This window comes from Zingiber officinale, chromosome 7B (genome assembly GCF_018446385.1).
Source record: "Zingiber officinale cultivar Zhangliang chromosome 7B, Zo_v1.1, whole genome shotgun sequence".
Taxonomy (NCBI): Eukaryota; Viridiplantae; Streptophyta; class Magnoliopsida; order Zingiberales; family Zingiberaceae; genus Zingiber; species Zingiber officinale.
The window spans coordinates 111176759-111201388 of NC_055999.1; the positions used below are offsets into that span (position 1 = coordinate 111176759).

The following is a 24630-nucleotide window of genomic DNA, read 5'->3' on the forward strand; positions in this document are numbered from 1 at the left end:
ATATTGTTATTCCCAACAAGTGTTGGTAAAGTGATCTTCAAACACAAGATACAAATGATACCCTTAATTTTCAGTTAAAATTCAGTTCACAAGATGACAAATTAAAAGGACTAGGGGAAGTGAACATTTTTGAGCCATCCAGTCAATCGTAACCAGAACATGGCATGCTGAGTTGCATTTATAAATCACTTAACTTGATTAACTGACTAATGAGTTCATGTTTCGAAAATGAGCTAAGCTACTCAACAATGAAATTAAGTTAAAGGTGTCATGTAGTGAAATTTCTATTAGCAAGTTATAACCTCGCTCATGAAAGATTGGTCAAAACCAAGTAACAAAATGTTCTCACAATCAATTTTCATTATTAGATTGTTGTGTTTATATCAGCTAACGAAACCTGACAAGTCAAAAAGGAAAATAGCAATTTTTTTCCATCATTTATTTAGCTTACTCCATAATCTTATTTTCAGGATGAGAAAACATATTGAACTTAAGGAAGTACGTACTTGCAATGTGTTGATCCTTAAAAAGATTCCCAGTATACTTTGCCACTATATTACTAGGACTCGAGTATATTCCACACGGATGTGGATCAAATGTGTGACACAGGTATTTCTAAAAACTTCTAAATGTAATCAATAAGAATGTATCAGTTTAGAGTGTCAGTGTCCAACATGGGTACAATGAGGATATATGAATTGTCCAAGTATGAAAACTTTGCAACACCAATCAGTAACAATCACAAAGTATAATTATTTACAGAATAAACTGAACCAAACACATCAAATGACAATTTCCCACAGTTTCAACTAGTGATTAAAATGTCTATCAAGCCAACATGAGGAATTTCAGGATAGCAGAGCAAACAATTGTTTTCAATTTTAATCAAATTAGTTAAGTAAAATTTGTTGAGGAATTTGCCGTTGCTTTACTCAATGTGGCTATGAGCACCGAGCAAAAATGCCACAAAACCCATGTCATAAAGTGACAATACTTTTCCTACCTATTTGCGAAATGTTAACAAAAAATCAGTATAATACTAGAACAAGTGTCAGTTTTAAAAGAAACTAACCTGAAGCTCCCAAGGCATTCTCATTATGATCTAAGAATCTTTTAGCATTTGTTGTAGAATGTTCCAAACCAAAATATGCAACCTATATAAGGTCACTAATTATCAACCCTAAGAACAAATGCAAGCATTGATAAATTCACATTTGAGCACAATAAGAACCTTTGCTAAGAAGTTCTTATCCAAAAGGACATTGCTTGGCCTTAGGTCCCCATGACAAATAGGGGTATCACAATAAAAGTGAAGGTACTCCTGCATTATCAGTATAATGAATCTTAGATCTACTACCCATAAATGGAATTATTAGAAACATGACGAATTACTTTGCAACTACTGGAGCAAAGAAGGATAAAGAAAATGTAAGGCGACTTTGTTTTAAATGATAAATGACATAAAATGTCCTTTGATATAACTGGATATGCAGTCAGACAACTACTGGGAAAAATCACTATAACTGAACCAAATAGTTTGGTCAAGCTAGTGATGTCAACCTATATTAACATGCAATACATCTCAGCATGGATCAGATGAACCCAAGTTGCAAACCAAATTTTGAAGTCTCACTTCTATGATTTTTTTCCAGTTGCCTTACTTCAAAAATAAGAAATACATCGATCTCATATTCACTTGAATCAAAATTATGTAGAAACAACTTTAGAAAGTTATTACTAAATATAAATATTCTATATTATACATGTAAGATTGTTCTATTGAGAGAGAATAATCACATGATCTACTCAAGATTTGGAGTGGTATAATTATATGCCATATTAAAAGTTCAACAAAAGTGTACACACATTCATGAACCATTGAACGTTATTCCAGCTGACCCAAGATCAAATAATGTTAATCGTGAGTAGGTGGTATTCATTTGAACAAAGACTATCTTGATAAACAATGTCTCACTAATTAGCTTGATTGGGAACTTACAATCTTGAATTCTACCCACTTAGCTACTGGTCTTCCTTATTGGTAGCGCCTATAACATCATAGGCACATATGAAAAACCAAGATAGATGAACTCATGTTGCAACTTAATGATGTCCGGTGCAGTTGTTGCCCGATACTACACTTGCCAAGACCCAACTAAAATAACCATGTGAGAAGATATAGTAAATAATAATGAATGGGTGGAAACATATTATCTGAATTTTAAACCAATAGCAATGTTGTCTTGCCATATTTGAGAACAATTGCATAATATCTTGGCAGCATGTTGTCAACCATGACAGTCCTTTTTTCTTTCCCAAAAGCAAGCAGAGTGCTGAACTCCTCCACAAGGCCCTAAGTTGCTTCAAAATGACCTTCGTTTATTTTGGATGTGTTAAATTGTGAGAACCACACTCATATCACACAGAAGACATCTTCTTGCTCATTGTCATTGACATATATCAGCAATGATTGTTTTAATTATTCTGAAATATTCAATGCTGAAGATACAAATAGAACTTCTAATATCAACACTCAGAGCCCACTTGAAAGCTAGAATAAAATGAACAATTTTTTTGGACAGAGAATGAAACAAATCATATATTTTCAGTGAACTCATCGCATTTTTAATACCTAATGGAGTTACTTTGTTAAACAAAAAAAAAAAAAAAGAGTTTAGCGAGATGTTCAGCAGAAGCACAAAATAAACTGATCTAGCAGTCAGCAAAGCAATATCCTTAGTTATAGGATAACTGAACCTAGATGGTAGACTTGCAGGTAAACACTTGATGTATGATTTGATCACTTACAAACAGATGGATGAACAGTATGGAGAGTGATTTACCCATTTGGGATGAGATGTTAGAATTAATTAGAGAATAGCATAATTACCTTCAAAGATTTCTTTTAATTTAATTAGAATAACATGATGTTTACTATCATAGGCATTCCAAGACAAAGATAACAAGTTTGATGCACTTGATACTGAATTATAATAGCAGGTCCAGTCTCAAGATTACCAGAGCATTGGCAACATCAACAGCAATTTGAACTCTAGTTTTCCATGCTAATTGAGTTCTCCCAGATGAAGCTGTAGGCAAAAAGAAGAAATTACCAAAAATTAAACACATGAGACTAAAGTAAGAATCAAAATTGAGGTATAATAGAGCTTACAATGAAGTTGATGTTTTAGGCTTCCATTTTCCATAAATTCATAAACCATGAACCTGAAAGAAAAAGAAACTGAAGTACATATGCCTACATAGCAGTTGTGTCACTTTAGTATTGCACAATGATACAACTACCTTTCCTGCCTAGAATAACAAATCCCTTTTAGTGTCAAAATATGACGGTGATGCAATCTGCCAAGGAATTCCATTTCTTGAGAAAACTCTTGCTCACTTAGTTCTGAGAGATTATTATTCAGTTTCACAGCAGCAGGGAATCCATTATCAAATTGTGCCTTGTACAGCATTCCAAATCTATCTTGTCCTATAATTGTACTAAAATTTCCAGTCGCCTTCTTTATTTCTTTGTAACTGTACCTACAGCATATGGGTGACGTGCCTGTAAAAGATTCAGGTAAAATTGTGTTATCCTCAAGGGTTTGTTAACTTTGTGTTGAAAATTGGACCAACAAACAAGTAGATAAATTACTTGTCTTACACTAACAATAACAACACTACAACACCCTTTTTGTGGATCACTCACAATTCTAAGACAAAGAAGAAAAACAAAAAAACTTTGACTCACAAATTGATACTTGATTGATCAATGAAACTAAATACAAGGTAGAGTATTTATAGTACTCTTCATACAATCTGGACCGTTCAATTAAATTAAATCCTAGCCATTGAAATTCTAATTCTTATCCATGAAATGAGAAAAACACTCTTGACCATATATTTAATTTTATCTTTTACCAAGTCGTCATCTTTATCTATTAGAAAAATAAATAATTAAATAGCAAATCTTATCTATAACTCTTATCTTTTATTGGATAAGTTTTATCCTTTATTTGGGTTGGAGTTGATATTTAACACTCCCCCTCAACACCAACCCTTTGTACTATGCCGAGTTGATCACGAAACCTTTTGAATTTGTTGGCGCTCAAGCCTTTTGTGAACAAATCTGCAACTTGATCATCTGTACTGATTTGTCTCATCTCAATTTCTTCTTGGAGAACTTTTTCTCTGATAAAATGATAGTGCACTTCAACATGTTTAGTTCTTGCATGAAAGATCGGATTTTCCGTCAAACGAATTGCCGATTGATTGTCACAATATATTGGAACTGCATAATCAACTGGTTGATGTAGGTTATTTAATAGTTGAATCAACCATGTGCTTTCTTGAGCTGCCATTGCTGCTGCTCGATACTCAACTTCAGTGCTTGATAATGATACAGTTGGTTGTCTCTTGCTGCACCAAGAAATTGCTCCAGAACCAAGCTTAAATAAGTAACCAGTTGTTGACCTTCTGGTGTCATGATCTCCTAGCTGTGTCAGTCTGGACATCTCACTCTCGATCTCTGAGATCCGTATCCCCCTCTCAGCGGCTACATGCTCCAGGTTTTGCAGCTCCGAGCTCTTCTTGGAGACTTCTTCTTTGAGACTCACAATTGCAGCCTCAAGCTGTGAAATTTCAATTGCGATTTCGTAATTCCGTTGCTCAACCTGTTCCCTGGCTTGATCCCTAGCCTTCGAGGCGGCGTCAATCTGCTTCATAAGCTCCTCGGAGATCTCATGCGCTCGCTTGATAACGCCATAGGCCACGGAGGGAAGACCGGTGTACTTCTGGGAAGTCAGTAGACCACCGGAGGCGGAGAAGTTCTTGTACCCGCTGACCTTGCTGGAGATCTTGCCGATGCCGGAAAGGAGCATCTGCGCGGCAGTCTCCATCTCGGACCGTAGCGAGTCCTTGTGCTTCATGGACTCGTCTCTGAGTCGGATCGCATCGGCGAGCTCCGCTGCGGTGCGTTCGGCGGATCGCGATGCCTCATCCCTTTCGTGGAGGGCCTCGTCGCGCCTCCTGACGGCCTCGTCCCTTTCGCGGAGCGCATCATCGCGCTGACGGATTGCGTCATGAGCCATGGACTTGAGGCGGCTGAAGGTGCCCTCGACGGCCTTCCTGGCACTGCGTTCCTTCTGGAGCTCGGCGAGGAGGTCACGGATGCGCTGCTCCGAGGCCGAGGAAGAACTGGCGGAGGAAGAATGGAGGACAATAGGGAGAGGATCATCGTCGCCCTCGACGGCTGAGGACCGCGGATTTGTCATCTTCGTAGGCCATCAAAGCTTCAGCATCCCAATGATCTTCGCTATTCTCTTTAGAATTGGAAGTAGCCGTGTTGCTTTGAACGAACCTTTTCTTGGACCAACAATCTTTTGCCATGTGGCCCACCTTCCCACAATTGTAGCACTCGCCAGAAAATTTTTTACGATCACCATAATTCTTCGAGGCTCCCCCTGGACGAGAGCCTCCATTCCCATGATAGATTTTTCCTTTGTCGCCATCCTTTTTAGATCTACCAGTGTGTCGTTTGAAGTTGCCTTTATTTTTGTTGGTGTAGAGCGCTTCTTCATCTTTTAGTGAGAGTCCTCCCATTTGCTTAGCCATAGCTTCTTGACCTGCAAGTAAATTTTCAAATTCAAGAAGCGATGGCTGTGTTGGCCATCCTTGTATAGCAGCAATAAATCCTCGATATTCTGACCTCAAACCATGAATAATTATTCTTTTTATCCTTGCTTCCCCAATAGGAGCTGATGGATCTAGCTCTGAAATTTCGCGACATATAAACTTCACCTTGTGGAAGTATTGGGCAATCGTCTTGTCACATTGCGCTATTGACAATAGCTCGTTCTCCAGAAGTTGCAATCTTGTATCATTCTTCTTTGAAAAAAGTGTAGCAAAGATATCCCACACTTCCTTTAGTGTTTTGGCATCTCGGATGTGCTCCAACATTTTTTCTTCAATTGTGATCTTTAAGGCAAACATTGCTTTACCTGCCTTAATCTTCCATTTTCGCAAAATGCCATTGGCGTCTTCTGTCGGCTGCGTAGCTTCACTACCACCAACAACCTCCCAAAGATCTTGACCTTGTAGGTAAGACTCCATGCATGTTGCCCACGTGTTGTAGTTTTTGTTGTTGAGCTTCTTGATACCTCCTACTACTTGAAGGTCCCCCATCACGTCGAAAAGCTTTGATTATACCAAACAAGTTTGATTAAAAAACTTGTAAAGCATAAAACTCCTCACAATCTAAGATAGCTCCACCAAGAATAATCCCTGATTAACTTGGCTCTGATACCAATTGTTGAAAATTGGACCAACAAACAAGTAAATAAATTACTTGTCTTACACTAACAATAACAACACTACAACACCCTTTTTGTGGATCACTCACAATTCTAAGACAAAGAAGAAAAACAAAAAAACTTTGACTCACAAATTGATACTTGATTGATCAATGAAACTAAATACAAGGTAGAGTATTTATAGTACTCTTCATACAATCTGGACCGTTCAATTAAATTAAATCTTAGCCATTGAAATTCTAATTCTTATCCATGAAATGAGAAAAACACTCTTGACCACATATTTAATTTTATCTTTTACCAAGTCGTCATCTTTATCTATTAGAAAAATAAATAATTAAATAGCAAATCTTATCTATAACTCTTATCTTTTATTGGATAAGTTTTATCCTTTATTTGGGTTGGAGTTGATATTTAACACTTTGCAACAAAAAAAAAGGGAAGCAAAGGGACGGAGAAGGAAAAGTGGAAGAAAATATACTTTCTATGTTCACTTGGAAGGAAAAGTAGAGGATGACTTTATTTTTGAAAATTTACCTCCCAAATCGGGCAGAAAAGGGAGAAGGAAAAAAAAAAAACTGAAATAAGCATATTGGTATGTGATTGGTTGGCAAATCCTGTCAATACTTATCTTCCCACTAATTGAAGACATATTTATAAACTTTCCCTCTTCTCAGAAAACACGAGGAAGGACATTTCCCATGTGGATCATCCAAAGTAAATGTATCTAAGGAAATTATACATAATGAATTTGAGGTCACAAAAGATTCAACGACATGCACAATCAGCAATATTTGAGTTACAAACTATTTCTTTCAACTCAAAAAACCATAAGTAATCATCAAACTCAGCATTCATGAATATTCAGAAGATAAAGGTAAGAACATCATTATCATAAGTGGTGTAACAAAAATGACAAAATTTTGAACTGATTTACAATTTCTTAATAATAGCCATTTAACCCTTTTAAAGCAAACAAGATACACTCAGATAATGTAATCTACTTCCTCAATATTTTAAGATCAGACCTTGTCAAGTGGATGCATTTCCAATGGTGACATAATATGATTGCCAAATTATGCACAGTAGGACATGAAATTAATGTACCTTTCTTGTTCTTCCAGACATGTTGGGAAGAGGAGGCATACAATGTGCTTTGGTCTGGACTGTTGGCACCTTTTAACTGTCTATTTTTCCTTTGAATAAGTATTATAATGATAACGAGCAACAAAATTGCCACTCCAATAATTATAATACCAATTCCTGGAATTAAAGTGAGCTGGTATGCACGGTGATGTTCTTTAAATGGTGTAACAAAAAGGTCATGAACAGGAATTGGGGATGAAGCCGGTGAAGATGCTGGGGCAAGATACAAAAATGAAGACTCTGAAGAATTCACTGCAGCAACATTTGAGTTCATAAATAGTCATAACTAAGGCTACAAAAACAAAACACAGAGAAGTATAGTGAGGTGTGAAGCAACATGAACTAGATTAAAACTTGTTCAGTAACAAAAAGGGAAACATAGCAGTAAAATAGAATATAGTCAAACATAACAACTGAAGGCTTTAGAAGCAAGCCTAGATGATACTTACTGCTAATAGCCAATTCATGCAAATCAAAGTGGACCCTTCCTATGTAACAAGTAACACACAGTGTAACAAACTGTTGTGTTGGAGAAGAAACATACATCACATATATCATAGAACAGAAACAATGGTTAAGCAAAACAATGGTAACAACTTTATCAGTTGTTCTATAAGCCACAAAACTTTCAAAATTATTAATACAATAGCACAAACAGCAATTTCTCAATCACAAAAGTTGAGCATGAAAGTACAATGTGAAAATCAGAACTACTGAAGGATTGTATAAACTAAATGAAACTCTTAAGCAAACAATAATTGACCAAAACAATATTGGAGCGACTTTATGATGATCAAGCTAGAAAATTGAAACCAATCATTTTATCAATTTTATTACCATTTACTTATTTCTTTCATGCATGGGTAGTATAGCAGCAAATGACTACATTTACTCAAGGCAAATAGAAAGTATACACAGTATCATTCTATGCCAAAATTTTGATCTCTGATAGGAACAATACAATTTGAGTACCGTGCTCTGCCAACACTCAGCACACTTCAAAGGGTGTCGTGTCCATACTAGGCACACTTTAAAACATGATGAGATCAGCTCCAATGAGTTTAATTCTATAATCTTCTTCTACTTAGCCAATATGCAATGTAACTCTATATCAATTTCAAAGTGGAATAAGTAAAAAAAATACAATAAGTATCTCAACTAATGACGATGGACTAATACCAAAATGTTTGTAGTGCATCAAATGAGAACATTACTTCTATGACACTTGTTTAAATTGATTTCTCCTCAATCATGACTATGTCTTGGTCCATCACTGTGTACATGGACATTGGACTTGGATTCACTAAATTGGAATTGAAATGGACACAGAGAAACACAATATGGATAAATCTTGGTTTCTAGAACTTTAACATGTCTTTGTTGCCACTAGTGCTTTGCTTGGTGCTTCTCATCTTCCGCCCCCCTCTTTTATGATGTTTCATCTCCGCTTAGACAAAATTAAAGGATAAGTCAAGGGAAAAGAACCTTTATATTTCATTTCAACCACTATCAAATGGTACTAGCCTGAATAGGCCTGTTTCAGTCACCACCAACCAAACTTTGCTTGTGTTGATACAATATCAATATTGATCAATAGCTGGACCAATATATTTAAATGAGCTAGCCAATACCAATTGACATTTAAAACAATGTTACATGGAAATATGTTTGAATTGTTTAGCACTACAAAGAATAATACCCACCATCCACTAAGTGCTTTAGTATATCTCAAAAGATATCACACAAGTGGCAATCATTTCCTATGCACAACTATTAAGCATTAACAAGTTAACAATAGATGTTGCCCCTTTATATATTGCAGCAAGGTCTGAAAATCTAGTATTGTCAGTATGCTGAGCTTGATACATGAGCAACTTAGACAGCGATGTAAACAAGCAAGCTTTGACAACTGATGATCTCATGTGGGAGTTTGAGGTCTTTAACATGTCACAACCATCGACAGATCAAGAGGTAGTGGAAATAGAGGAAGAATATGAAATGAGGGGAATCAACAAGTCAAGGGAGAGGCTACGCCGACAAGTACCAATGTGGCATTAAACCCACTACAATAATAACTAATAACTCTAATGCCCTTAACCATTGTATTAAAAAAGATACTCTTTCATGCAAGTAAACTTTGGAAAATTTTGATTGAAATTATTCAAATGTTAGTTTCCTCCATAAACAAAATGAGCTAAAAAGTGTTTCAACCATGTTTGATGTAGTTTGAAGCATAAACAAATCCACTACTAAAACATATCATTCCCTTCTTGTATTAAATATCAGGGGAAAAAATAGGAAGCAAATAACTAAATAAAGCACACCTTGATAAATGCTCAGCACTTTGACACTAAAAAAACAACTTGCGAGATCAATAACTGATGAGTTGTCCCCTTGGTTTGCAATTGCTACAAAAGCTGCATCATGGCATGTATTCAAGGTAACATTATCTTGTTCTCCCACAAGGTGTCGAAGATATGATAAGCCAGAGGTTAAACACATCCTACAACTATTATCTAGTGACAGTGCAAGCTTGCAATTTTTATTAAATTCATCAAAATTTGGGGACTGCAGCATATCTGAGATAGTTCCTCTTCCTGCACATTGATAGGAGACACGAATTTTAAGCCCCAATCCACAAAGCATTATTGCATTAGAAGGCATTCCACTTGATATCAAGGTTTCATTGATAGAACTGTAACAAACATCCGATAACTCTGGTGGAACTCCCAACATTCCTGTTGAATTTGCATAATGAGCAACAGAAACTGCAATAAAGGCATTGATATAGCGGCAACATTTAGCTCGCTCATTTTGATTTGAACATACAGAATTTGCTGCAGTTAAATTCCACCAACTCATATCCAAGGGACAACCTACATGAGTATGGTTGTTATCAGAAACAAGAATACTGCTAAGGGGATAGAGTGCCAATGCAGAAAAAACTATAAAGAAGACTATCCATATGAATTCTTTTACAGGATGAAGAACACATGAAACCAAGATTTATTGAAAAACACAATTAACAGAAAATGCTGTGTTTTTCAAGTTGGCTACACCCCATTTGTCAAAAACTTTTCTCAAGCTTTCTTATCCAACTTTGTTTCGGTTTATGAATCAACCAAGAAAGTGTATGGAACCATTAAGAAAACTGGAAGACTAAAATGATATTCACTTACACATAATTGGAATTAAATAAACCAACTATTCAGACCATAGTTTGAGGATCTCTATATATAGTCATTTACTCATTACTTTTCTTTCTTAAGTTAATCACAGATATAGAGGCTCTATGATAGACATGTTGGATTATATTCCACAATCTATCAAAAATTGTTGCCGGAATTACAAGGGAATTTGTTTAATTGAAATTACAGAAAACAACTCAGAGATGACTTGAGCTGATAATTTCAAGTTGCCAGGCAGAATAGAAAAAGATGAGCTGCTTGGGATAGTCAAGCTGTCTTGTATGGCCAAGCTGCAAAGTTGGCTAAGCTACCAAGATACAAAGCTGACTGAGCTGTTGTATCGACCAAGCTGTTGTGTTGGTTGAGTTGCAGAGTCACCAAGTTGTTGTGTCGGCCGAACTGTCAAGTCCTGTGTCAGCCGAGCCGCCGTGTTGCCAAGTGACCAAGCGGGAGGTTGAGATCGAGTGGGAAGAGACACTGAGGCATGCATTTGATGTAGTTTCCTTAAAACATATTCATCCCCTCCGTCTGTGCTTTGAGGTTACGATGGACGTCTGTTTCCCAAGATACAATGAAAAAACAATGTACACAACCAAGCACGGGTTGTTTGTGGTGAACTGAGTGAGTACTCCAACACTATCACGAGTAGATCTGTTAAACGAAATGCACTACAAAGAGGAAGAACGAGAGAATGAAGGTGTAAGAATTCAGCATCTCTTGCTTATCCGTCTGCTTATTTTCTACTAAGGTCATGGTCTTCTTATATAGGAGTTCCACCCCTCCGCCGCATTGAATGACTGAGTAATGACCATTCATTGTCTTCAACAGCTCAACCATCAATAGTTGATCGTTTCAAATCGTGGATTACGAATTCTCCATTAATCGCACATTAATAAATTTGTTGCACTTGAGTAGCAAGCAAAAGAATGATTTGGGTGGCCAAACGTTAATTGATTTGCTTGAGCAAATATTGCCCGCTTGGCCTGACATTCAACGCACGCAGTTCGTGCTTATACACCAGTTATTATGATTTAGTGTAATTCGGACCCTGAACGCGAGCGTGCGTGAGAGAGAACCTCTCCCTATGCATATGTTCACAACTTTAATGTTTGTGATACATTAAAACCAACTATAATGTCATAAAACTCTCAATGTGGGACTAAACTCCCACACACACCGGAATCTCCTCCCTTTCTACTATTTTTCCATTCACATTTCCAACAAGTCACCACTTAATCCGCATGAATGAAAACAGGGTATGTAATAAAATTCAATAGTTGAGTCCGGTATAGGATAAGTAAGTTTTATCCTTTAAACCTTCCTTTATAAAGACTTTCTTATTAGCTGACAGTGAACTGCTCGTTTCTGTAAGCATTTACATGTTTCACCCCATGACTCTCCCTGATACATCTCATTTCTCATGAGTGTGTACGCGTTCTTGGCCATAAACACGTCTGGTTTTGTGAGAAATTCTAAGAATTGCGCCTTTCAATTCTATTTGAAGCGACCCCACTCCTTGCTTACATAGGTGATCTTTCAAGAGTATTCCATCCTACTCTAATGGTATATGGCTCTGTGCCCGACTAATTGCTGAGTGACTAGCACAATGTATGTAAATTGCTAACATAGATTTCGGTCATCTAGGTACATATTCTAAGAATTATTGTAGTCATTCAGCTTCTTCACCATATTTGTGAAGAGCTACAAACTCAGATTCTATCGTGTATCTGGTTAGTACGGTTTGCTTAGAAGATTTAATAGTTGTACCTCCCAAAGTGAATAAATATTCACTAGCAGACTTAGAGTTTTTCATATCTAATATCTAATTAGCATTATTGTATCCTTCGATCACAACAGGATATCTCATATAGTACAATCCATAATCACAAGTATACCTTAAGTATCTCAGTACTCTTGTTCATGTCAATTCAACACCAAAATTACTCATGTATCTATTTAGTTTACTCACCGTGTACAACTCATTAAGTACATCAGACTTCTAATCACGGTAAAGTACCCTATATAAAAGACACTCTTCGATTTTTCGATAGATGTTAACCGGTATCTTTTGGAATTCGTGCCAATGCAATATCACCCTTGGTGAACTTCTCAAGAATCTTCCTTTTGATATTCTAAGAATTTTGATTTCTAAAAGCAGATCAAGTAGGCGCATGTCTTTCATTTCAAATCTTGAATTCAACATATTTTCAGTAGATTTGATTATCTTATTATTGCTCCCAATGATAAGCATGTCATCTATATAAAGACATAAGATGACATAATCAACCTCCGTATTTTTAACATAGATACATTTATCACATTCATTGATCTTAAATCCACTCTCTTTTATGACATTATTAAATTCTTCATGTCACTGCTAACACTGCTTTAGAGTTTGTTTTTTTGTTTCAAGTCTTATAATAACTTCATCCATCTACAAACCTTGTTTTCTTACCCTAGCACAGAAAACCCTTCAAGTTGTTCTATGTAAATTTCCTCTTCTAAATTCTCGTTTAGAAAATCCATTTTTACATTCATTTGATGTATTTTCAAATTTCATAAAGCGAGAATAACCAATAACACTTAAATGGAAATTATTCTCGATACTGAAAAATACGTATCAAAATAATCAAGGTCTTTCGTTGTCAATAACCTTTAATTATCAATTTAGTCTTGTACTTATTAAATGTACCATCTGATTTCATTTTTTTTCTTGAAAATCAATTTGTAACTCAGTGATTTACTTCCCGAAGGAAGATCCAAAAGTTCTCACTTGTGATTTGCAAGACAGAGTTAATTTCATATGCAATTGACACTTTCTATTGTGGTCCCTTAGAAGAGCTTAGAGCTTCTAGTAACTTTGGGATCACTTTCTAACAGGAAAGTGATAAAATTCATTCTCAAGGATCTTTTCACCCGAGTTCTTTTACTTCGTCTAAGCTCAACCTGTTCATTTGCTTCTTCTTCTTCTTCTTCTTCTTATGGTTCATATGCTCGTTTTGAGGAACCTCTTGAATCTTATATGGAACACATGTTCAAAGAACGAGATATTTCTTAATTTAATAATCGAATTCTTATGTATCTCTAGTATTTGAGACTCATACACAAGGAGTCGGTAGGTATTGCTATAAATGCATATCCAATAAATATGTAATAACAGTATCCTATCTTAATCTTTTTTGGATCAAATACCAAAACTTTAGAAAGACACCTCACATTCGTAAATATATGTAGGATGGTTGTCTTCATTCCACAACTCATAAGGGTTCTTATCTATTTTCTTTTGGGGTACCTTATTTAATTAGTTATTAACACAAATCCCCATATGTACTGTGGTAGTCTAGAGCTCAATAAAAGAGCATTTATCATCTCGAGTGTGATTCTTTCGCCCAACATCATCATTTTGTTGAAGAGTATAAAGAGTTGTTGTTTTGTGTTTGATCACATGTTCAACACAACTCAACAAACGATGATACATATTTATTGCCTTGGTCACTTCGAACCACCTTAATCCTTTTATTAAGTTGGTCTTCAACTTCATTCTTATAGAGAGCAAATTTTTCTATAACTTCATCCTTATTTTTGAGAATGTACACATAATAATATGTTGTGCTAAATTATCTCTTAACCTCACTATGTTAGGTTCTTTAACCATTGTTATAGCTCACCATATATATTTCATGCCTCCCTATCCATACCTAGCTATTGACTATGGTACACAATTTTGTTGTTCACCCATCACATGTGGATCGGTGGGTTACATATAGTTGGTGTTGTTGCACATGCAATAATTTTAATGGTAAGAGATTACAATCAAACTACTCAATATAATGATCTATTAGATCATGTCCTTAGACACCGCGATGCAATCATATCACATTTTAACTGGGTTTCTACAAAAGTGATGAAGTACTTATTTCCACCATGTGCCAGCATACTCTTTAAGTCGCACACGTCGGTGTGAATTAGGCCGAGTGGTTCAATATTTTTTTCAAAATGTTGGAAGAATGATGTTGTCATCTTCACTTCAATACAAGTCTCACAGTTGTGTTTTAGATGGAGGTGGAATGTATGTTAATTAATTTACACAACACATTGTAGTTAACAACCCATCAGTTACATAGCTCTTTCCTACAAACATTCCATTTTTGGACAAAACAACTTTGTCCGACTCAAAAATAATGCGGAAGCAGTGCTTGCTAAGAAGTGATCATGATATTAGATTCTTTTGAATTTCTGGAATATACAGTATATTGTTCAAAGTTAGCTCTTTGCCCGAGGTCATCTTCAATACCACTTTTCCTTGACCGTTGTCAAGTTCCCCATGAACAACTTGTCCCCATCTTCAACTTCTTCAAAGTTGTGGAGTAATTCCTTGTTGCAGTACACGTTTGCTGACACCGGTATCGATCTACCATTGCCACAGGTTTGAGCCAACTAGTTCGTAGACTACAGCGTAGAGATCGTCCATGTCTAGTCCCTCATTTAGATTAGCCTCTTGTTCTTCTTCAGTGGTCACAGTTGTAGCACTTCCAAAGAATTTCTTTTTGCTTATGCCTCCTTTGGGTCCCACTTTGGAAGATTTGAGATTCTTCTATTTCGAGCTTTGATCGTGCTCAACCATGTTGACTTTAATAGTAGCTTGAGAGAATAATTTCCTTTTGTTGTCTTTCTCAATGCGAAATCTAACAACGAGTTCCTCGATATTCATCTCTTCCGCTTATGCTTTAGCTAGTTCTTGAAATCCTTTCAATCGGGTGATAACTTCTCAATGATAGCAACCACCTAGGTCACTCAACACCATGTCCTCCGAGGAACTCCCACAATTCGTTTGTCGTTCTTTTCATGCTATACACAACGTACAACGAGTTGACAAGGCAATTGAGGATGTAATTTCGATATAGAAACTCTGAATGGTTTCATGCCATCAGTAGCATCCTCAATTGACTTGGGAGGTTTCTTTATAAAAGATTGAGCCAGGTTTAACGTGATTTGGTAGAAGAGTATCTTTTGCCACTGCTTGAAGTTTAACCCATCAAACTTTTCTAGCTTTTTGGTTGATTGAAACATTTCCAATCGAGGCGGAGGGAGCCTTCGCGTATTGAGCCTCTTGCATCTCAATATTTTTTTTGGTCATCTCAACAGAACGAATCTGTTTTAAGGCTTTTGGATTATTCTACAATTTATTGGAGATTGTTGCGAAGTTACAAAGGAATTTGTTGAATTGAAATTACAGAAAGACTTATTTGTCGAGATGATATGAGTTAATAATCTCAAGATACCAAGTAGGGAAGGATGAGTTGCTTGGGATGACTGAGCTGCCTTGTATGGCCGAGCTACTGTGTTAGTCGAGTTGTAGAGTCGCTGAGCTACCTAGCTGATGTGTCAGTAAAACTGGCGAGAGCTATCGTGCTGCCGAGTTATCGAGTAGGAGGTTAAGACTGAGTGGGAAGAGACACCAAGGCTTGCGTTTGACACAGTTTCCCTAAAACAATTCATCCCCTCCATTTGTGCTTCAAGGTAATGTTGGATGTCTATTTCCAGGATATAACGAGAAAACTACGTCACAACAAGCATTGGTTGTTTGTGGAGAACTGAGTACCCGAATGGGTAGATTTGTCAAGTGGAATGTACGACACAAGCAACAAAGGTGGAAGAATTTGGCATCTCTTGCTTATGTGTTTGCTTATTTTCTGCTAAGGTCATGGTCTCCTTATATATGAGCTTCATCCCTCTGCTGCATTGAATAGCCAAGGAATGGTCATTCATTGCATTCAGTTGCTCGGCCATCAATAGTTGACTGTTTCAAATCGACGGTAATGAATTCTCGATTAATCACACATTAATGCATTCGTTACACTTGAGCAGCAAGCAAAAAAAATAATTCGGATGGCAAAACGTTGATTGATTCGCTTGGATAAATATTACCCCGATCGATACGACATTCGACACGTGTAGGTCGTGCTCGCACATAAATCATCTTTAATTCAATGCAATATTAGAAAACTTTACATTATATTCAAAATCTAAAATATGTCCATGTAAACATAAATTAAAAGCATAACAGATATATATGACATAGCATAATGATTTTATAACAAAAAAGTTTTATATGTGGGGAAATCACAATGTTTTTGTTTGTGTTTTTTTTTTTTTTTTTTGCTTATTGACAAGTAGGAATAATACATACTTCTAAAATAAAGAAGCATATTGTCAATCCAACAATTTCTTTATGAAATTAGTTACGAAGAATCCCTATAGGAATATCATAAGAGAATTATTTAAGATTACTTCGTCAACTTAAATTATTATCCTAGAATAAAACAATTATTAAAATAGATAAATTTATGTTTAGGAATCAATATTGTTGACTAGGCAATATAATATGTCTATAAATACCTTTTGGCAAGTTAATTAAGATAATTATTTATCTCTTTATTTTTTTCGACTTCTCTATTTTTCTTTGTTACCTTTATTCCTCATAATTTTACATGGTATGAGAGCCATAATTTTTTTCCTCTCCACCCAACTAGGGTTATATCATATGCAACTTCTACATCATGTGGCCCTTCCATCCAACAATGCCCTTCCTACAACATCATAACGAGCACTATCCTCTTGATTCTTGAACCTATTGGGAGCTCCCTACAACAACAAGAATGTTGTAGTGAGAGCCGACGACAATCTTCTCTCCCCCATTAGCAACCGCATCTTCTCAATCAACCTTCTCAAGTCCCAATCTAAGTTTTTTTCTCTTTTCTTTCCTATCCAAATCTCACTTTTTTCCCTATTCATCTTGAATACCACACCACCATAATTTATTATTTTCTTTGTTTTCTTTTTCTCTCTTCGTTGTCCCACACACACTAACTCCTCTATTTTTCTCTCCTAGTTGTTCTATTTTCCTCTATAATTAAAGTAATTAGTCCATCTATTTTTTTTCTTTTCTTTTCTGTTTTATCTATTTCTCTTTCCTTTGTCTCTTTTCTATTTACAACTTCTCTATCTTTCAAATCTCTAGTACTTGCTCCATTGTTGTTTTGCTTAGCCATACTTAAGCTTACCATTCAACTACAATTTTATTTCCTCTAGAAGCCCCTTGCCTCTGCTAAACTTTCAGCCTCTTTTATGTTTGCTTCACTTATGTTTACCTCAACCATCAATGCCATAATTCTCCTTGTGATGACAATGGTGAGCACCACATAAACCAACAAAAAAAGATGTTTACTACCTTCAATTGATTCTTTTTTTCTTTTTTTATAAGAAAAAGAGACATCATCTATTCTGACTACAATCCTGTCTTTGTCTTTATATGTGTTATCGAGGTGGTCAACGAGATCATTAGGATGATGTCAAATCTACCTCGCCATTGGATATATGTCTTCGTTGTCCCAAGAAATGCGACTCAAATTTTGTAGCGGTTTACATAGTCGTAAAAAATGTCAAATTTGTCTCACTATTGGACAAATTGGTCTTCAAAGTCTCAAGAGATATGACTCAAGCTTTGTTGGTGGTCTTGCATTCTTAAGGCAACAAACCGCTCTACAAATCTACCTAGAAGCATTCTCATCCATAGCCACTCTACTCTTCCTATAAAACCACTAAAATCTTTAACTACAAGAAGATATCTTGATACTAGTTTAACTCATCATATACGCCAGAATACATCCTTGCAAAAACAATGTCCTACCATGCATTTGATAAGTTGTGAGTGAGTAATCTTGATAAGAATGTTTTTGCTGAATTTCACCCTAATCATTACCTTGAGAAACAACCATTATTTTACTCCATGGAGAGATAACAATGCTCAATACTATCTTCAATGTTCTTCCATTAAAGCCCTTACCAATTAAGGCACAAACAAACGGACTTGTCATGCTCCACATGATCATCCTTTTCTTTATATTGTTCATACAATCATTCATCGATATAGTCTATCCACTTCATTTATCTCCTCATCTTATTCATGTAGGGTCTACATGGAGGCTGAGAATCATAGTTTACCTTTTTTCCCCATCTAATCATGTTTCAAACTCTCCACTTGAAATTATTGATTCTAATGTTTGGACTTTGGAATCTTGCACCTATCTTGTCTAATCAAGGTTTCTTTTTCTGTTATGTCACACTCGTTAACCACTTTAGAAAATTCAATTGACTTTTTCCATTAAAAAGTAATGATCTATTTGATAAATTTTGTCGCTTTTAAAACCAAATTGAATGCTAGTGTAGTTGCAATAGTCACTCTTTGTTATGATTGGGAAGGAGAATATCAAGCTCTTCATCATGTTACCTCCTCGTCTCTTGCCTTCACACTCTTGAGCAAAATAACTGTGCAAAGAGAAAACATTGTCATATAATAAAAAACTACTTTAGCTCTTTCTAAACATGCATCAATCCCTTTGTAAATTTTGGGATAAAATGTCGACACCATAGTTTACCACATAAATCCATATCCAACTCCATTACACTATCAAAAAATGTTACCTCAAAAAACATTATAACCAACCTACTATCTCCTAACTACACTTTCCTTCAAATTGTTAGTTATGAATATTGTCCTTGGTTACCCCCCATACTCTAAACATAAACTAGACTTTGTATTTTCCTTTGATTACACTAATTTAGATATATATATATATATATATATATATATATATATATATAGCTGTCAGACGAGTTAACCCGTGGCGGGACGGGTCGGCCCGTCGCGGGCCAACCATTTGGCGAGGCAAGGCAAGCCGACCCGTCAACTTGGCGGGTTGGGAAATTTCCAACTCAACACAATCCAAGGCGGGTTGCAGGTTTGGCGAGCCAACCCGCGGGCCCATTAATTTTTTAAAAAAAAAATTAAAAAATATTTCATATTTTCAACCTTTTACTTCGAAAAGATTTCATCAATCAAATATATCCATAAACATGTATTTTAAATAAAAATGGTCGCAAACGAGTACTTATGTGGAATGAAAAGTACTTTTTTTATTTTGAAATTATAACAAAGAAAGATAATAAATTGGCATAAAACTTAGCTTGTATATGTTTCTCAACCCGCGGGCCAATCCAAGCCAGTCGTGGGCCGACCCACAAAGGTCACGAGCCTAGGCAGGTCGGCTGGCGGCGGGCTTGGGTTGATAAAATTCCAACCCAACCCGCTTAAATTATTTGACAGGGCGGACCCAACCCAAATTGACGGCTCTAGATATATATTTCTCAAAATATTATTTTTAGCGAGTCTTTGTCCCCTTTTGCAGCGGCTACCTTAGCTTCCTCTTCAAGGAATAATGGTGCCTTTTCTAAAACCACCTAATGTTACACCAAAATCCCCACAAGTTGTTAATTTAACAAGGCACTCTAGGTATCCAAAAGAAGATGACATTCTCAGTCCTGCTCCATTTTCAATGATCTAACCTCACTTATTGAAGATGGCCCACTCTCTAGTCGTATACCTCAAATAATGTAAATTCACCATTCCATCACCCTTTCATCCTACTCACTCATCGCCATCAATAAGTGTTTTTGACAATGATGCTTCACATCACATGATGTCCACCGGTGGCCATTCGATAACCTTTTTCCATATGCTCTAATGGGCTCTTTGAAATCTACTGAACCAACCTACTCTTTACAAGCATACAAGGATCCAAACTGGTGTATTACAATGATTGCAGAATTTGATACTCTCCTATGTAGTGAAACATGGAGCTTAGTTCTTCACACTTCTTCCATGAATATTATAGGCTCCATATGGGCTTTCGCCTCAAGTATCGAGTTAATAGCTCTCTTGAATGTTACAAACTTGACTTATGAATAAAGGATTCAATCCAAAGCCATATATTTACTATAATGACACATTGGTCATTAAATTACATACCTCAATTTATTGTTATCAATAGCTATGAGTTAAAATTGGTCGTTATGGCAATTGGGCATTTGCCTTTCTTTTAGATTATCTTGAGGAAATCATATTTATAGGGCAGCCACCTGGGTTCATTTGCTTGCAACTTCCAACATATGTTTGCCAACTCAAGAAACCTATATATGGTCTTCAACAAGTCCCTCGTGCATGATTTCATTGTTTGTCTAATTGACTATATTCTCAAGGGATTTAACTAGTTTTTATTCTACAAATGCAATGGTAGATCAATAAGGCATCACAACTCCTTAATTAGGTATTTCCTACTCGAGATATGGGCAATCCTCGATATTGAGCTTCTTCCACATACTAAAAGTTATTTCCTCTCCTAAAGCAAATGCATTGTTGGGCTTCTCAAACAAGTTAAAATGGTTGGTGCACATCCTATCTCTAAACTAATTGTTATAATTGAAAACTATACACCTTCATCCTCCCTTATCTCCTACCATGACTAATCCCTAGATCTACCAAATTATATGTTAACATAACACGGCCTATACACCATGTCTGTCATATTATGTATGCTTCCATTAAACAAATTAGGAAGATGTGAAAAGTAATAGTGTTGGGAATACCACATCGAACATATGTTTTGATGTATGGTTAAGTTTAAAGTTAAATTTGTTTGTGATCTAACAAAGTTGCCAAGTTTGCAGGTCTAAGTAACTTGACAAGATGCAAAGAACCAGGTAGTGACAAAGACCTAGTGGGACTGGGCAGTATAATGAAGATTAGGTGAAGTCCTAGTGAGACTAGGCAGCAATAGAAGACCTGGTCGAGAACCCAGCAATGGAAGTGCAAGAAAGTTAATTGGGAGTTGAGGTCCGACAATAGAAGTCTAGATGAGTCAGTTGGGAGTTGAACATTCAACAAAGATTAAACATCTAGTAAAGGTTAAAGTCCTAGAGGTACCAGGCAAACGTAAGTTAAGTTTCAAGCAACAAGTGTTATTCAGAAATGAGTATTTGCATTACTACTCTTTTGCACTAACTATTTATCGTAGGAAGCTACTTGATGATTCCAAGATACTAGATGGGATCCGAGCAACCGACAAGTACAAGTTTTGGCTAATAGAGTCGTGAACTTCCGGGCGACTTGAACGAGGTGCAGACGACCAGAGCAGCTTCCAAGCGATCGACGTAGATGTGGTCAGCGATTCGGAAGAAACGGTCAAGATAGGTGTCGCTCATGCTTCAAACGCTAGGAGGGAGTCTAGACAACCCGAGTTTGCTAAACGATTATCAATATAGATAAAATTTGCAACCAATTCAGCATGCTTCAGGCGACCGGAAGGATTCCAACTACTGGAAGAGTGTCAGGTTAACGTTCGACTGAGCTCTATAAAAGAAGGCTCGAAGCACTTATTTTTACCATCAATTATTCGTTCTCTTCTAAAGTGCTCCTCTTCATCTTGTGTTGATGCTCTATGCTTGTGCTTGTGCTTAAAGTTCAACGACAACCTAGGGCTTGTAACTTTTCTTACTCTTTTAGTTGTCATATATTTTTTTTTATATATTTGTATGAATGCTTAATTGTTGAGATTCTTGTTAAAAGGTTTCTCCACCTCTAGAGACTTTCTGGAAAGGAGATATTTAATAAGAATCTTATTTTTATTTAACTAGGATCTTGCATGCTAATTTTTTCTAAGTGTTCTATTAGATCTTGCATGCTAATCTTGCTAAGTGTTCTATTAGATCTTGCATGCTAATCTTGGTTTAGTTAATTGGTTTAGTTATTAGAAGCTCTACTATTGGGTATGCAACATTTTATGAACAAAACCCAATTTTGTGGAATTCTGAAAAAAATAACCTACTCTATCTAAAATCATTTAGCTTCAATTTCTCCTTTCAAAACTACATCTTCCCATAAATATTGCACTTAAAATTATGTGACAATATTGAGGCGACATATTTTGCAACAAATTAATTTTTCATGCTCACACAAAACATATAGATTTATTTTCACTTTGTCCAAGAATATATAGCGGCTCAACAACTGTCATGTTTCTATGTCTCCATTAGGGTTGCAAATGAACCAAGTTGAGACCAGATTCAAGCTTTTTTGATAAGGTAATCGAGCCAAGTCAACCCAAGTTTAAAATGAACCAAGCCATTGAAAAGAGTCTTCAAGCTTAGCTTGATTTTTGTTTTACGAGTTTAAGCTTGGTTTAAGCTTAGGTTGAGCTTGGTTTATTTAGATGTTATCAAGCTCTCAATTCAAGCTTATTTGCTTGTATGAAACTTTTAATATTTTTAAGCTTCTTTGGTTGGTTAGTAAGCTTGATATTCCAATTTAATTTGTTCATTATGAGAGTTTTTTTCTCTATTTACATGTTTGGAGTTTTATTGATGAACATGGTTTTGTGGACATTGTTTATGAATATTATTCAGGAACAATTATATTAATAAGATGAACACATGTGTATTCAAGCTTGTTCATTTAGTTTAATAAGTTGTTCATTGATCTTGTATATTGAATGAGCATAAACAAGCTCTTGGCAAGTCGAACACCAAGCTTCCTCACTGACATTTGGTATATTTGCAGCGCTAGTATCCAAGGAGAATTATCTAGCTGACATTTTCACCAAGTCGTTATCTAGATAGTGTTTCAATAGGGTGGCAATCAAACTCTTAATGTCTGACACCTTCATTTGTTGGGTTTGTTAGTGGTAAAAGAGAATTGTTCAAGATTACTGATCACCTTAAATTAATATTCCTAAAATAAGTCAATTATTAGAATACCTAAATTTCTATTAATTAGGAATTAATATTATTGACCCGTCAAAATGATGCCTATAAATAATGTATTCTTTTGGCAAATTAATTAAGACAATTATTTCCCTTTATTTCTTTCCTCTTCTCTATTTTTCTTTGTTGCCTCTGTTCTTCTCTGCTAAATTTTACAATTAAAAGGAAACGTTGTCACATAAGTTAAATAAAAAGGTACGGAAAAACTTTGAATTCATTCAGCTGAGACCAAAAAATTGTGCATAAAAGAACAAAGGCATGGAATTGAGACAGTTTATAGGGGGTAGGCAGTGAAGAAGACAAAACATAATAATGAAGAACTATTTCTCAGAAACACTGCGACAGGCAAGAATGCAACAACAACTTTGGAAGCTAACGATCCAGTGATCATGGAAAGGGAGTAAGCAAAGATTAAAGACAAACCTTTAATTAACAGAAACGGAAAGTAGTAATTTCCTGTGATTAAATTAGTAAGGGGCCAAAATACTTAGTGTTTTCTCTAGTTCGCCACGTTATTCCTTCTGCTATATCAAAGAGTAGACAATGACTGAAGTACGAAAGCAACTCGTTCACAACCTCAACTTTGCTAATAAAATGTAAAGAAACCCACAGTAGTTTTAGCTCATAAAAAAGCCTCCATTTTGATCATCAAAAAAGAATCGAGTAAACTGATGACGAGCTAGCTCCAAAATCGAGGAACCATAAAAAAAACCACGCGCACACAGACACACGAGAGAAGAACGAACAAGCAAAGCAGGAAAGGTAAATCCACGGGAACGGAAGCAATCGCACACGTCGACAAAAGGGAAATCACAAGAAAAATCGGCAGCGGCCCGATTCACCAAAAGAGCGCGAGGAAGAGGAGCCACCAGTGGACGCGGAGCAGAAGCTGGGCGGCGCTGCAAGCACCAATGCGGCCGCGAAGGAAAAGCGGAGGAGAGACGACCGCATTTGGGATCGCAGAGAAGGCGGCGAGCGAAGTGGACGAAGCGAGGAAGCGACAGCGAGGAGTGTCGTCGTTGTGCCCCCAACCCACCCGAGTCCAGGAGTCCAGGTAATTTGGTCCCGCAGCTCACCGGAACGCGACGCGAAGAACCAGGGCACGTGGGGCCGTGGCCACTATGATGACGTGGTCCCCACTGAGGCCGAAAGGATATCGTGCGGCGCGAGGAGAGGTATATTGTTGGGGTAACGTCTTGGGTTATTCCTTTTAATTTTTCAGGACTCGTTAAAAGTTTTTGAGTTCTTTAGGACTTCGTTTTTGTCTCAAGTAAAGCACGTGACGGCCCACTGTAGAGTCGTAAATTTTAGAGAATATAGGTTCGATT

General features: G+C 36.4%; 1 protein-coding gene across 4 annotated transcripts in view; it reads right to left on the reverse strand.

Moving 5' to 3' along the window:
* The window catches only part of LOC122006918 (probable receptor-like protein kinase At1g49730), a 33438-nt gene extending 9088 nt beyond the window's left edge, over nucleotides 1–24350 (reverse strand). The window contains exons 1-9 of one of the 4 annotated variants that reach the window (XM_042562615.1): nucleotides 24172–24263; nucleotides 10287–10333; nucleotides 9782–10195; nucleotides 7419–7709; nucleotides 3304–3565; nucleotides 3173–3225; nucleotides 3019–3089; nucleotides 1232–1321; nucleotides 1073–1154 (exon numbers count right to left, since the gene is read on the reverse strand). In XM_042562615.1, the coding sequence (XP_042418549.1) occupies nucleotides 1073–1154; nucleotides 1232–1321; nucleotides 3019–3089; nucleotides 3173–3225; nucleotides 3304–3565; nucleotides 7419–7709; nucleotides 9782–10193 (1261 nt within the window). In that variant the 5' untranslated portion in view covers nucleotides 10194–10195; nucleotides 10287–10333; nucleotides 24172–24263. Of the gene's footprint in view, nucleotides 1–1072; nucleotides 1155–1231; nucleotides 1322–3018; nucleotides 3090–3172; nucleotides 3226–3303; nucleotides 3566–7418; nucleotides 7710–9781; nucleotides 10334–23725; nucleotides 23807–24144 lie in introns of those variants that run through there. The other 3 variants (XM_042562613.1, XM_042562611.1, XM_042562614.1) reach the window with 3 other exon arrangements.
* Between the last annotated feature and the right edge of the window lie 280 nt (nucleotides 24351–24630).